The following is a 15422-nucleotide window of genomic DNA, read 5'->3' on the forward strand; positions in this document are numbered from 1 at the left end:
AGAGGAATGACTTTAGGAAACAATATGTGTGTAATGTGTGGAATTATAGAAGAATCAATATCACATATGTTTTTTAGTTGTTCGGTGACTAGTCAAATTTGGAACAAGTGTGACATTTGGTCTAGGATAAATTTAGTTCACAAAATTGTGCTAAAGAGCACTTTTCACAGTTTCACATTATAGGGTTGAACAACAAACAAAATATTGTTTGGAGATGTATGTGGGTGGTAGTTATAAGGAATATATGGAATCATAGGAATAACTCTATCTTTAGGCATTGTAAAATTGATGTGGAGGAAGTATTTACCCTAGCACAAGTAACGGTTTGGGCTTGGATCACAACTAAGTATCCAAAAACAACATTCTCTTACTTTGATTGGTGTTTTAGCCCGATCACTTGCCTCCAAACAATGCATTTATAAGTCATTTTTAGTCTTAAGGGGTAAACTATTCTAACAATATGTCTTCTAGATCTCCTTGTCTAGGCTAAAACTTGCTCACCTGTTATTCAAGTTATGATATACTTTAATCAAGTAAGTTTGGGCTCACATACTTGTGCATGTAGGTTCAATTCAAACGGAGGTATTGTGAATTTGTTTGCAGTTTGGTTGCAGGTTGTGTAATAAGCATGTTGTAGCTTACAGGGGTGCTGGAACATGGCTGTTAGGTAGCAGTTTTCAGGAAACAAGCATGAATGAAGCATCTATTGGTTGATACATGAAAGAAATCACTAGCAGTATTGGATCAAAAGCGTATAAGATTGTTATGTTCAATCAATTTTTTCATGTTTTTGTAATAGGGTCTAGTATTTGCTTTGTATGTATGGACATGCAATGTTCTTAACCTTTGTGTTATTTGAGAATGTCAGGTTTATGCACAGTAGACTTAATATGGGAGAGGAAACCTTAAGACTTTTTTTGTTTTCTTTTTGTACTGTGTATATAGATTGAGGTAACCCGATTATCTCATTAATTTAATTTATTTATTTTTGCCGATTAAAAAACAAAATTGTGGGACTTTATATCATAATTCAAAATTTGCATTTCACATCCATGGTGGAGATAAACAATCCCACGAGCTATCATCATTGATATATTATATATTTTGTCAAAGCCAAAATATAATTTCTTATTCATAACATTGACAATTTTATCAATCAATAGTTTTTTATTTTATAAAGTAATATTTAAATTAATCACTATAATGAATAGTAATTTTTTATTACTAAAATTAATTATTATTTAAAAGTTTTCTTATCTACCCTAAAGTGACGAAAATGCATGCCAAAAACTAAAGTATAATAATTATAAAAATAGTTTTAAATAATAAAAGTGCACTATTTTAAGAGTGTGAAATCTAGTTTGTTAAGATTCAATTTTTTTATTAGATGTACTTATACAAATTATTATAATAATCCTCTAGTAAAAAGCCATCATAAAGAAGTACAGGACTAACCTTGGCAAGCACCTGTCACAAAATAATCTGCAAGAAAAATATACTTAAATTAAGTTGCCTGAAACATATATGTTTGATAAGAAAGTTAATTATAACATGAGATGTAAGTAATATATTTGGTAAAATAAAGGATGAATTTTGTTTCTAAAATTTGATAGTTTGTTAAAGTTTCATACTAAGTATCAACTTAGTAGTAATAATAATAGTAACAACATTAAAAGAAAAGTAAATGAATTTAGTTGATATGTTGCTACACGTAGTCAAGTTCGTCTAGTCTAAATTAGCGTTTAGATGTCAAAAATAAAATATAAAAAGAAAATGTTCTATAAAGGGTTAAAATGAAAGGTTATGTCAATTTTAGGTAACCGTTTCACATTTTACATATATTTGTTAAATTAGGTTAATAAGATAATACAAAGTCATAGTTTCAAATATGTGACAAGTAAAAGTTTATGATTGTACTAATCTATATTAAATATGTTTGCCCACATACAAAATATTTTGAAAATGGGACAAATATAGATGTATTATTATTAAAAAATAACATATGTTTACAATTGAAAAAGGGACAAATATAGATGTATTATTATTAAAAAATAACATATGTTTACAATGTTTTATTCATAAACATCAAATTATATACATTTTTAGAGTTAATAAATTATCTTGAAGTATATTGTTGAATATAGTAATAAATTAAACATCAAAATCAATTCATCTTATTATTCTCATGACCAAAGGGCAGGTAAATTAGGATGATACTATTCTTACATGCTCGAGAAGGTAGCCCCTGTAACCATGTTCGTTTTGCTGTATCTGAAAATGAAAGAAAATATCATTTTCAGAATTTCTTTTATCACTCCAACACAAAGAATACTACATAATGCCATAAAAGGTTATACCCATTAACAAGTTTTAAAAGTTATTATTTTGTAGAACTGTTAAAACATATATCTTTTTCTAAGTTCAAGTAAACCATAAAAACAAATTTAATGAATAAACGTAGACATGGAAAGCTTTGCGTGGAAATATCTCAAATTATTAGATTTAACAATAGACAGTTGGTTTTGCTAATAATTGGTAAACAAATAGTTATGATGTATGATGAGAATTGAAGAAATTTAAAGATTGCTGAAGAAATTAAAGGAGATATATAAGGCTTTCTTTAATTAAATACATTAATTTAACTTGCATTCGAATTCCTTACCACAAAAAGTGAACAGTAATTCTTTTGATCCTCACAGCCGAAATGCACGTTCTGTGTCTTTCTGTCTGTCATCACGTTCTCTTCCCAGAACAAAATAAACCACTCAGTGGTGCCCTTCCTAATTAATTCTATATTGATCACGCTGCACGCAGGTACAATATTTTTCTCTATAAAAAGTTGTGCGATGATATTTTAATGTTAAGACGCAGACTTGCGCTGACTTTGACTGTAGCTTCTCTCTTGATTCCTGAACTAAATGTAACAACAAAGATTCATTGATTGTGTAAACTTAAATTGAAAATTCTCCGAGTTTGGTTATCTAAGGTTCTTATCGCAAAAGAAAATAAAGCCTTGCACGGTTTACACTAGAGATGTCAAAGCCTAGTCTACTGTCTCTCCATGGCTATGGCATATTGATCACACTGATGCTATCCCTAAAGCTCATTCCTATCAAAGGTAGCAGCTACAATAACGAGTGCGAGGAATTGTCTTGTGGGGCAAACCAACCACCTATTAGATTTCCCTTCCAACTCGTCAAGGGGATGCATGAATGTGCTCATCCTGGCTATTGTCTGTATTGTACTCAAGAAAACAACACCATGTTTGTGCTCCCTACCATAAAACTCCAGGTCGAAAACATTGACTACAAAAAGTTTCAAATTTACTTGAAGGACCCCAACAATTGCCTTCCAAAAACCCTTCTCAACCACTTCAATTCTTTTAAAGATTATTACATTACCGTATCAAGCAGCTTGAGCTTCTTTGACTGTTCTTCAGTTGGGAATACACAACTCAGAAATCAATATGGACCGTACCAAGATATGAACTCCTGTCCGATTTACGTTACTGATTCTCAAGCAAGTGTCTTAGAATGGGACCTCACATTCTGTTCAAAGATGTTCGACGTCCCTGCTGCTACCGTCTCGGCATTGGAGATGCTACAGAATCAGCTGACGTTGACATGGTCCAAACCAGCTTGTACTGCGTGCAAAAAAGGTAAAATATGTAAATGGAAGAACAACAGCACTGAAGTTATCGAATGTTTTGATTGCTACGACCGCAGGAGCCTTCAGAAAAGAATCACGAATTTCAGATCTTTTATTGTTTCTACTACAGGTAAGATCAGATTCTTGCACACTACTTCGTTAAAGCTTTTCATATCTCTTAACTCTTTTTAATCGAGTCTCCAACAGTTATCGTAGGTTCAGTTCTTTTGGGCCTGCTGATCATTGTGGCTTTTAAGACTTTCCGCTATTTTAGAGAGAAGGAAGAAGACCAAGCAAGAGTGGACAAGTTCTTAGAGGATTACAGGGCAGAAAAGCCCACAAGGTTTACGTACGCCGATGTCAAGAGAATCACCGGCGGTTTTAAAGAAAAACTAGGGGAAGGAGCTCACGGAGCTGTTTTCAGAGGAAAACTTTCGAATGAGATTCTCGTGGCTGTGAAGATCATCAATAATACTGACGGAGATGGGAATGAGTTCATCAATGAAGTTGGAATTATGGGGAAAATCCACCACATCAACGTGGTTCGTTTGCTAGGCTTTTGCGCCGAAGGAATCCATCGTGCTCTTGTCTACAATTTCTTCCCAAAGGGTTCATTACAAAGCTTTATATTTCCACCCGATGACAAGGACAATTTCCTTGGATGGGAGAAGATGCAACGCGTTGCTCTTGGTATAGCTAAAGGGATTGAGTATCTTCATCAAGGTTGTAATCATCCCATTATTCACTTTGACATCAATCCTCGCAATGTGTTGCTTGATGACAACTTCACTCCAAAGATTTCTGATTTTGGATTAGCCAAATTGTGTTCCAAGAATCGAAGTTTGGTGTCCATGACGGCTGCTAGGGGAACCTTGGGATACATTGCACCGGAAGTTTTCTCCAGGAACTTTGGAAATGTGTCCTACAAGTCAGATATTTACAGTTATGGAATGTTGTTGCTAGAAATGGTTGGAGGAAGGAAGAATGTAGACACGTCATCCCCACAAAATATCCATGTTCTATACCCAGATTGGATTTATAACCTGGTTGATGGAGACGTACATATCCATGTTGAGGATGAAGATGATGTTAAAATTGCGAAGAAGTTGGCCATTGTTGGACTTTGGTGCATACAATGGCAGCCAGTGAACCGCCCATCCATGAAATCTGTCATACAAATGCTAGAAACTAAAGAGGAAGATCAGTTAACTGTGCCTCCTAATCCATTTCATTCAACAACTTCAACTACTGCTAGTCTCACTTCAGCAAGAAGACCTTTGGAGCTGGAAGCGATTCATGAATAAGAGAATAGTTACGTTAACAAAGATGTGTTTTATTGATTTATTATCATAGAAGAAAACTGAGTATTTTAAGTTGTAGATTAAGTAAGAGTTGTATTTTACTCCGTAGAAAAAGTAACGGCTGTAATTTACATGATCTATCAAATACAATGGGAAAAGGATATTTAACAACTATTTCCTTAAACTTAATAATAAAATATTATATTTAGATGATAATAAAAAGTTTAAACAATAAATTTGTTTTGATCCATGATGATAACGTTTCTTGTCCCAGGAATAGTTTGTAAGACAGGATAGTAGCTCAATAAATATTTGTATAATTTTGTATCATGAAACAGAAATTCTATATTTGCAGGTATTTCATTTATATATATATATATATATATATATATATATATATATATTTTTTTTTTTTCTTTTTTTTACTTAACGTGTATGATTATAGAAGGGATTTTCGAAGTTGTTAAAATAAATACTCTTAAATATACTTTCTTTTTTATATTTGTTTATATTGTTTAGGAATACTACAATAAAATCCAATATTATTGATGACCAGTTATTCGTTAGTAACAGCAGAAATCCGCAATTAATTTTATTTTTTATGGATTACTTTTTTATGGTAAACAAAATTGTGATCTATCGATAATTTGACATGGATATTAGCAATGAATTTTCTCATCAATAAATGTAATATAATTAGAGATGTCAATTCGGTTCCTAGTCCATGGGTCAGTCCTGGCCCACTTTTCATAAAGTCCCTTTTAGGGAGCTCCTAAATGAGGGGGTCAAAAAAAAGCTCCAGCCTCCAAAGCCCCCTCTCTAGTGGATTAGGGCTAGGATTAAAGTGGATTAGCCCCCTAAATAATACTACATTAAGTCAGAGTCAAAGATCAAGTCGAGCGACTCGAACGAGCCCGATGACCCGGACGGGCTCGACGACCTGGACGGGCCCGATGACAAGGACAGACCCGACGACCAAGATGGGCCCGACGACCAGGACGGGCCTAACAACCCGGACATGTCCGACAACATGGACGGGCCCGATAACTCGGACGTGCCCGACGAGGTGGATGGGCCCTACGACCCAGACAGACCCAACTATTCGAACGGGCCGACGACCCGTATGGACCCGACAACCCAAACGGGTCCTACGACCCAGACAGGCCCGACGACACGTACGGGTCCGACGATCCGGACGGGCCAGACAACCCGGACGAGCGCGACGACCCAGATAGGCCTGACAACCCGGACGGGCCCAACAACCCCTAAGGGCCCAATGATCCGAAGGGGCCAGATGACCCAGACGGGCCCGACGATCCGGACAGGCTTGACGATCTGGACGGGCCCAATGACCCCGACGGGCACAACGACCCGAACGAGTCCGACACTTCCGATGGGCCCGATGACCTGGACTGGCCCAAAGCTCCTACAGGGCCCGACGACTCAAACGGACCCAACGACCTGGACGGGCCCGATGATCCATACAGGCCCGACGACCCGAACGAGCCAGATAACTCAGATGGGCCCGACAACCCGGACATGTGCGATGACCCAGAACAGCCCGATGACAAGGATGGGCCAGAAGACCCGAACGGGCCCGACAACCCAAAAGGGTCCGACGACCTAGACGGGTCCAACGACCCGAACGGGCCCGAAGACCCAGACGAGCCCGATGACCTAAATAGGGCCCAATGACCTGGATGGGCCCAGTGACCCAGAGGAGACTAGATGAGACCTTTATGGGTTATTGGGCCCGTCTGGGTCGTTGGGCCTGTCCAGGTCGTAATGCACATCCGGGTTGTCGTGCCCGTCCAAGTAGTCGGGCCCGTCTTGGTCGTTGGGCCCGTCCGGGTCGTCAGGCTAGTTCTGATCGTTGGGCCCGTCCGGGTCATCGTGCACATCCGGGTCGTCGTGCCCATCCGGGTTGTTTGGCCCGTCCAGGTTGTTGGGCCCGTCCGGGTCGACGGGTCAGTCTAGGTTGTATGGCCCGTCTGGGTCGTTAGTCCCATCCGGCTCGTGGGGCTCGTTTGGGTTGTCGGGCCTGTCGTGTCGTCAAGCCCATCTAGGTCGTCAGGCCCGACTTTGTCGTAAGACCCGTCCGGGTCGTCGGGTCCATACGGGTCGTCAGGCGTGTTTGGGTCAACGGGCTTGTTTGGGTCATTGGGCCTGTCAGAAGGACACAGACCACGAATTTTGCATTTTGTTTAAACATTATTGCATTGAATCTAGGAATTCAGAGTGGAATCACGGTCAAAGTCATTCCAAGTCCGCGTTTTCACTTTTAAATGTTATTGCACAATTTTTATAGGGAAAACTGTTAGCACTTTGTTAGACAACAACTCAAATGATCTTGTGAAAAAACTTTATTCACCTCTTGTTTTTGTTGTTCTTACAATACATTATATTTATAGACCCACATTTCCTCATCATTGTACTCTCAACGGCTATAAACAGCTATAAACGGCTATAAACGGCTAACTTATTAACTACCTAGACTCCAACGGCTAGTGCATTAACCACTTACAACGGCTAGTTACCTATAGTGGTTAATACATTTAAGTTTATTAAAAACCCAACAAAACTCCCCCTTAAACTTAAATGCTTCTATTATTCTCCATCTTTGTTCCTTTATTCTTCATCACGGCTTCCAACGTGCAATAACTCTTCTCACATTGTGCTTGTCCCTTTCATGAATAGTTAAGTTCTTCGCTTTCTTCATGACTGACTTCCCTTTCACTTTATTTATGGTCGACTTGTACTTCGCTTTCCCTGTGACTAACTTGTTCTCTGCTCTCTCAGTTTTTGCATCCTTACTGGCAAACTTGTTCTTCTCTTTGACCGACTTGTTACTCATTGGGTTCTTTGCCTTTGTGGCCGATTTGTCGTTAACTGAGTTCTTATCAATAGGTTGACTTCCTTTTGAAAGGTTAGACCACACCCACGTATTGTTGTGCTCAATCTCCTCATCCATTTCAAGTCGCCACTTCTCATCTTGCACTTCGAGTGCAGCTCTCAGATCCTTCTCAACTTGTAAATGTTCTTGCAAACTTGAAACATCTTCTTCAAATTCCAAGTGCCGCTTTTGCAAAGCATGTTTCCTTCTCTCTACGCTTTCTTGTAGAATTAAATTGTCTCTAACCTCCTTTTCAATACTCTGTTGCAAGTCTCCTTTTGCAATCTCCAACCTTTGGATTAGAAGCTTTTCTTCTTCAAATTCTGAGATATTCAAGCTTTTCACATGTTCCACCGAGCTATTTGAGTAATCCACTTGCTCCACCAACTTATCCGAGCTATGTAGGCGTTCCACCAAGTTAACTGAGTTGGCCTCATGCTCCACCATGTTGTCTGGGGTATCTACACGCTCAACCACCCTGTTTGGGCTATCTACATGTCTCACCAGCCTATGCAACCTACTCGATTGTCTTGTTGACCTATCCACGCTACTCGACTGTCTTGTCGAGTTATCGACTATACTCAGCTTTTTTGCTGAATTCTCCATGCTACTCGGTTTTCTTGCCGAGTTCACCACTTGTTTATGCTCGGCTCCCGAGCTACGCGCCATCATCAACAATGTCGCTTCTTCTTCAACATCTTTTGTGAGGTTGATCGTCTCTTCCTTTCTACTTTCAGATCTACAATCTTTGGCAAAATGTCCAGATTTACCACAATTGAAACACTTGCCTGAGTAATAGTCCTTTGCATAATGGCCATACTTGCCACACTTGAAGCACTCAACATTTGAGTTGCTTGATTGACCTCCTCTCCATGGACCTCGTCCTCTTCCGTGCCTATTTTGTTGACCGGATTGTTCTTTCTCTTCTTGTCCTCGGCTTCTACCACTAGGACCGTTTCTTATACCTCCTCGATATCGTCCTCTACCTTGAGTGTTCTGAGCGTTCTCATCTTTAATTGACATCTTTGTTTGGAGTAATTGATCAAGTGGCTCAACCTTCTTCTTCTTCTTCCGCTGCTCATGCGCCTCAAGGGACCCGACAAGCTCTTCAACTGTGAACATTGACAAGTCCTTGGACTCTTCAATCGCGCACACCACGTTCTCAAAGTCATCCGTTAGAGACCTCAAGATCTTCTCCACAACTCGGCTAGCAGGCAACGTCTCTCCATTTCTACTAAGTTGATTTGCCACAATTTCAACCCGAGTAATGTACTCGGCTACTCCTTCTGTCTCTTTCATCTTCATGCTCTCCAATTCGCCTCTAAGTGTTTGAAGTCGCACCTGCTTCACTCGATCATCTCCCTTATACGCCTTCTCCAATATGTCCCACGCTTCTTTTGAAGATTTTGCACTTGCAATCTTCTCAAAGCCAGACTCGTCCACAGCTTGGTACAGAATGTACAAAGCTGCCTTGTCCTTCACACGTGCGTCTTTCAGCACTTTGAACTGGGCATTTGACCAACCTGTAGTGTTGGCTGGTTCATCAAAACCATTTTCAACCACCTCCCAATTTTCTTGGGATCCAAGAAGGGCCTTCATTTTGAGACTCCAATTGTCATAATTGACAGCCTTTGTCAACTTGGGTAGGGAGACACTATTTGTAAGACTGGCCATCTCACTTTCTTTTTTTCTCAAACACTTAGCTCTCTTTTTTCAAGCACTCAAGCTCTCTAGCTCTCTCTCTTTTCCACTCAAACACTCAAGCTAACTGGCTCTTGATACCACTTTGTTAGCACTTTGTTAGACAACAACTCAAATGATCTTGTGAAAAAACTTTATTCACCTCTTGTTGTTTTTGTTGTTCTTACAATACATTATATTTATAGACCCACATTTCCTCATATTGTACTCTCAACGGCTATAAACAGCTATAAACGGCTATAAACGGCTAACTTATTAACTACCTAGACTCCAACGGCTAGTGCATTAACCACTCACAACGGCTAGTTTCTTACAACGGCTAGTTACCTATAGTGGTTAATACATTTAAGTTTATTAAAAACCCAATAAAAACAGCGTGATCGACGTGGAATCACACTGTAGTTTTTATATTTCTAAATTTCGTTGCAAGTATATAGAACTCTAGATAAGGAGTTTCTTGGTAAAAAAAAAAACGTAAGCCTGCGATTAAACAGTTAAATATTGCCCATGGTTCAAGTCTTTATCACAAGTCTCCAACCATGATGATGTGGAGAGAGATGGTGTTATTGTTGATGTTCTTGCTGTTTCTGGTCCAACAAATATGTGCGATAAATGAGCAAGAGTACGCTCTTGATTGTCCCACTTCTTCCTGTGGGAAAATCGCAAACATAAGGCCTCCATTTAGGTTGAAAGGTGACCCAATATATTCTGGCGACAACAGGTATGAGCTGGATTGTGAAAACAATGTGACGGTGTTATATTTGTACGGGGGAAAATATCATGTGCAGGCCATCAACTACAATAATTTCACAGTCCGAGTGGTTGATCCAGGAGTTGAAGAACAAAGCTTCTCACTTCCACGCTATTTCCTGTCTCAATCCAATTTCACTGATAATTATCGTGCTGTAGATCCATACCGAGCCACTCAAGCCCAATTGTCTAAACTTAGTTTTAACGAGAAGAGTCTTTTCAAGCACATAATTTTCATGAATTGCAGCCATCCAGTGAGTGAGAATTATAAGTACGTGAACACTACTCCGTGGGTGAAGTGGGAGACAAAAGGGTATACATATGCCATTGCTGGTGACTTAACAGCAGCGGACTTTGAAGTTGGTTGTCGTATAAAGCTGCTTTCTCCGACGTCGTGGTGGGGTTTGCACGCAAATAAATCTTCCTACACTATGATGAACTCAGCGCTACTTTATGGATTTGAGATGTCGTGGCTACATACTGGCTGTGAGGATGAATGTGGAAACTCATCTCATGGCGAGTGCTATTTCGACTCTTCCATCCTCAAGCTTCAATGCACCCTCTTCTGCAACGATATATTCGGACTACTGCAAACGGAATGTGGTAAAGGAACTCAAATTCAAGTTAAATTAAAATTAAAATTTCTTCAATTATATATCATTATACATGATAACTATATACATATATATTATCAATGATCACCAAACCCATCGTGTTAAAACTAATTTGAGATATTTCTAAGCAAAGCTTCCCATGTCTATATTTATATTTTTTTTATGACTAATACGTCACTCTGTTCATTAATTGTATGCTTTACATGAACTTTTAGAAAAGAAGATACAGGCGTTAGAAGTTTTAAATAATAATAATTTTTGAAACTTGTTATTGGGTATTTCCTTTATGGCATTATGCAGTAGGGCAATGATAAGATGACACTTATATTTTTTTTGACATGATTTTTATAATGGGATAGTAAAAACAATGTGTTAAATAAATGTAGAAACGTGTTAAAATGTATTTTTTCTATGCGGTATTAAAGTGATAAAAATAATTCTGAAAATGATATTTTCTTTCGATATTTTCAGGTACAGGGATATGGTTTCAAGTGCTAGCTTATCCACCATGTAAGAATAGTACCACCTCAATTTATCTGCTCTTTGATTTGGATGTGTCATTACTTTATTCAACTATATACTTTTCCATTATTTATAAACTCTACAAATATATATATCATTTCATATTTATTAATCAAGTAATAAAACATTGCTAAACATATCTTACTTTTTAATTAATAAATCTATATTTGTCCCTCTTTCATGTTGACATGAATTGACTAATATGTAGCAGCAAAAGAACTAAATTTTTTGATATAATTTACAAACAATTTTTTTTCTTTTGGTGTTCTTATTATTACTAAGTTGATGGTTGGTATCAAATTTTAGAAACAAAGTTTAATTTTCTTTTAATGTTATTATTATTTGTTATCGAATTTTGGAAACCAAATTAATGTTTTATTTTAACAAATATATTTTCTTATAATATCCCATGTTAATTAACTTTCTTATCAAACAAATGTTTTTCCCTCTATTTACTCATTTAGGTATACTTTTCTTGCAGATTTTGTGACTTATGTTTGGACAGGTAAATTGTTCTACTTGTTTATGCTAAAAATAATATTAGTTATATGCTGGCTTTTTAATAGAACATTTATTATAACAATTTGTGTATGATAGTCTCTAGAACTTCGTCTAATAAAAACCTTTATAGAAACTAGATTTCACACTCTTAAAATAGTGCAATTTAGAAATAAAGTCTAGTTATTGATTAAAAAACAATGACTCAAAATTATGATAAATCAAAATACTCTCATATAACAAAATTTAAAATTAATAATATAATTATTATAATTGATCTTTTAACATTGTCCTCTCCTTACTTTAGTAGGCGAATTCAGGAAGTTATACTTATGTACAAACTTTAAAAGTAATTATATAATTTCATAAGTGAACTTTTAACATGTACTCTTCTCACTTTATTAACCAGATTTAGGAAGTTCTACTTATATGGTGCCGACTTACACATTTTTTCTTCACAATTACATTTGTAATTTTATTTTTCAGGACTCCATGCAACAATAAAAGAAGGGAACCTAATATTTGAAAAAGTAGACCTTAGCTTTGCATCAATATCATTTATCATTGGACGCTATGCTTTACCATTATTCTTGCTACTCAGATTTTTGTTTGCGGTGACATTACTTATTGTGATTTTGATATACAAATGGCGGAGAAGGCATTTATCAATGTATGAAAATATTGAAAATTATCTAGAACACAATAACTTGATGCCTATTAGATACTCATACAAGGAAATCAAGAAGATGGTTAAAGGTTTCAAAGAAAAATTGGGTGAAGGAGGTTATGGCTCGGTGTTCAAGGGAAAATTATCTAGTGGAACTTGTGTGGCAATAAAAATGCTAGGTAAATCAAAAGGTAATGGACATGACTTTATCAATGAAGTTGCTACCATTGGAAGAATACATCATCAAAACATATTACAGTTAATTGGATTTTGTGTTGAGGGTTCAAGACGTGCTCTTGTTTATGAATTCATGTCCAATGGATCTCTTGATAAAATTATTTTTTCTAAAGACCAAAGTGTAGATTTTGGTTATGACAAAATATATAATATGTCAATTCGGATAGCTCGAGGAATTGCTTATCTCCACCATGGATGTGAGATGCAAATTTTGCATTTTGATATAAAGCCACACAATATTCTACTTGATGATGATTTCATTCCAAAGGTATCTGATTTTGGATTGGCAAAGCTATATCCGGTAGATAATAGCATTGTCACCATGACAACAGTGGGAGGAACAATTGGATATATGGCTCCAGAATTGTTTTATAAAATCATTGGGAGAATATCTCATAAGTCTGATGTTTATAGTTTTGGAATGCTTTTGATGGAAATGGCAAGTAGAAGGAAAAACTTGAATCCCCAAGTAGAGCATTCAAGCCAAATTTACTTTCCCTCTTGGATTTATGAAAACATTAGAGAACAAAAAGATATAGAACTAGAAGGTATCACAGAAGAGGAAAAGAAAATAGCAAAGAAGATTATTGTAGTTGCACTATGGTATATACAAATGAATCCAAATAATCGTCCCTCTATGAACAAAGTAGTAGAAATGCTCGAAAGAGATATAGAAAACTTGGAAATTCCTCCAAAATTTTCTTTATATCCATGTGAAGCTGCGGAAAACTCCAAACAATCAATAACAAGTGAATTTATTAGTTATTCTAGTACTCTACAGAATCAGAACCAATCCTACAATAGGGAATAATTTTTGACATGTTGAATATGCTCATATATAATATGTCATTTGTATAATTTATTCTCCTTTGTTTTTATATTTTGAAGTATAAAATATGGATTACCAAATTTATAATTTTGCTCAAATTTACTTCGATCTCCATAATCATGTTCACACATATTTTAGGAAAGACAAATGTTTGTCGAGTTTTTTTTTTTAGATTTCTTAGAATATGTAAGATAAGTAATTTATTATTGTATATATTGTCCGTTTTAATTGATAGATAATTTGTTTGTAAATAGTTAATGATTGTAAAATTTCAAAATAAATTTCTTGCCAAAGTTCCTATGAAAACTATCCACAGCAAATCTTTATGAAAATAAAAATCATAGCAACTTTCTTTTGTGAAAATAATCGATTAAAAACAATAGGTTTCTTTTATTGTAAATTTAAATTTTAAAAATAGTGTTTTTATGAATTTTAAATTCACAAATAAATTATTTAAAAAGAATGGACTATTTTTCTACATCATTTAATCTTCACTACAAAAAATCCTCTATTAACAACCACAAATATCAATGATAAAAAATTGTTAATCATTATAATAATTAATTTACAAAATAAAAAATCATTAATTATTAAAACAATCTCTATTATGAATAAAATAATTATAATTAATCAGTAAAATTTAGTCACCGAAGCTTTCTACTAAAAAAATTGGGTAATGCATGTTGTTTGCTTATGTATGTATGAAACAAATTCCATTGAAATCAGTCCAACCAATTATTTTGCAAATTAAAATGGGATTTAAAATTTCATGAATGAGCCAAATAAAAATAAAAGACAACCCCTAAACTTAGCACCTACAGATAAATTCTTAAGTCACAAGATCAGGGGAATTAAAATTAAACCCATAATTCCCCCAAAACTTTCGAATAAGGAAAAAAAGCAAACCGAGTAACAAGGATAAAATTTTTTGGATGAATCGAAAACCAACCAAATTAAAACTTTAAACCAAACACAAGCATTACAACCTAAGATAAGCATTCATTCTCGTGTAACATTTCAACCAATCTAGAAACGCCTTTAAGATTCAATATGATGCCAACACAGGGTAACAATAGCAACACACATTAAAATGACAAAGCAATTCTCAGTCACTCCAAAGTATAACCATAGCCCGACAGACATGTGCAAACTAAGTGAACGAAAGAGGGAAAACCTGTCAAAACGATGGCAGAATCACCGGTGTGGCAATGAGGGCAGATGACGCGGCGAATGACATCATCGAAAAATGCTCCAAACAACATCATTGGGAGAGGCTAATGACGGCAACGCTTGTGGAAGCTACGACAACGAGAAACGAAGGTCGCGTCGACTGTTTGAGAATGAAGGGAGACGACGAACGCAACATGGACTGGTTGAGAAAGAAGGTGGACGAGAAAGAGAAATGAAACTACTTTGAGAAAGAAGGGAGGCGAGAAAGAGAGATGAGAGAATGGAAAAATTAGGGATTTAGAGATATTATGACAGGTCTCCCAAAATCTACCATAATATATTTTTAACATATTTCAATTTTGCCATCGCATCTATTTATTATGATAGGTCTACTGCACCCGTCATAATAAGTTTCCTCTTTTCACTTATTGTGGTAGATCCCCTCTCACCCGTCATAATAATTGTTACTTTTATTACAAAAATGCCACCAGTCAACTTATTATGACAGGTGGCTCAATAAGTCGTCATAGATTCTCCCTTTTCCACTAGTGAAATGCTCATTTGGATTTTCTTGGCACCATTGGCAGTTGGT

The 15422-nt window shown here is 36.3% G+C and overlaps 2 protein-coding genes across 2 annotated transcripts; both read left to right on the forward strand.

The window, feature by feature from the left end:
* The first annotated feature begins 2733 nt into the window (after positions 1-2733).
* On the forward strand, positions 2734-5185 carry LOC114195323 (rust resistance kinase Lr10-like). Its single transcript, XM_085665719.1, has 2 exons — positions 2734-3778; positions 3856-5185. The coding sequence occupies exons 1-2, from the start codon at positions 3034-3036 to the stop codon at positions 4950-4952; spliced, it is 1842 nt and encodes a 613-aa protein (XP_085521845.1). The 5' UTR covers positions 2734-3033; the 3' UTR covers positions 4953-5185.
* Positions 5186-10082: 4897 nt separating this feature from the next.
* Positions 10083-13881, forward strand: LOC114195039 (LEAF RUST 10 DISEASE-RESISTANCE LOCUS RECEPTOR-LIKE PROTEIN KINASE-like 2.4). Its single transcript, XM_085665718.1, has 4 exons — positions 10083-10896; positions 11379-11417; positions 11911-11934; positions 12414-13881. The coding sequence occupies exons 1-4, from the start codon at positions 10083-10085 to the stop codon at positions 13640-13642; spliced, it is 2106 nt and encodes a 701-aa protein (XP_085521844.1). The 3' UTR covers positions 13643-13881.
* The last annotated feature ends 1541 nt before the right edge of the window (positions 13882-15422 follow it).

The sequence above is a fragment of the Vigna unguiculata genome, chromosome 8 (assembly GCF_037176805.1).
Source record: "Vigna unguiculata cultivar grain cowpea cultivar isolate G323 ecotype 2 chromosome 8, ASM3717680v1, whole genome shotgun sequence".
Taxonomy (NCBI): Eukaryota; Viridiplantae; Streptophyta; class Magnoliopsida; order Fabales; family Fabaceae; genus Vigna; species Vigna unguiculata.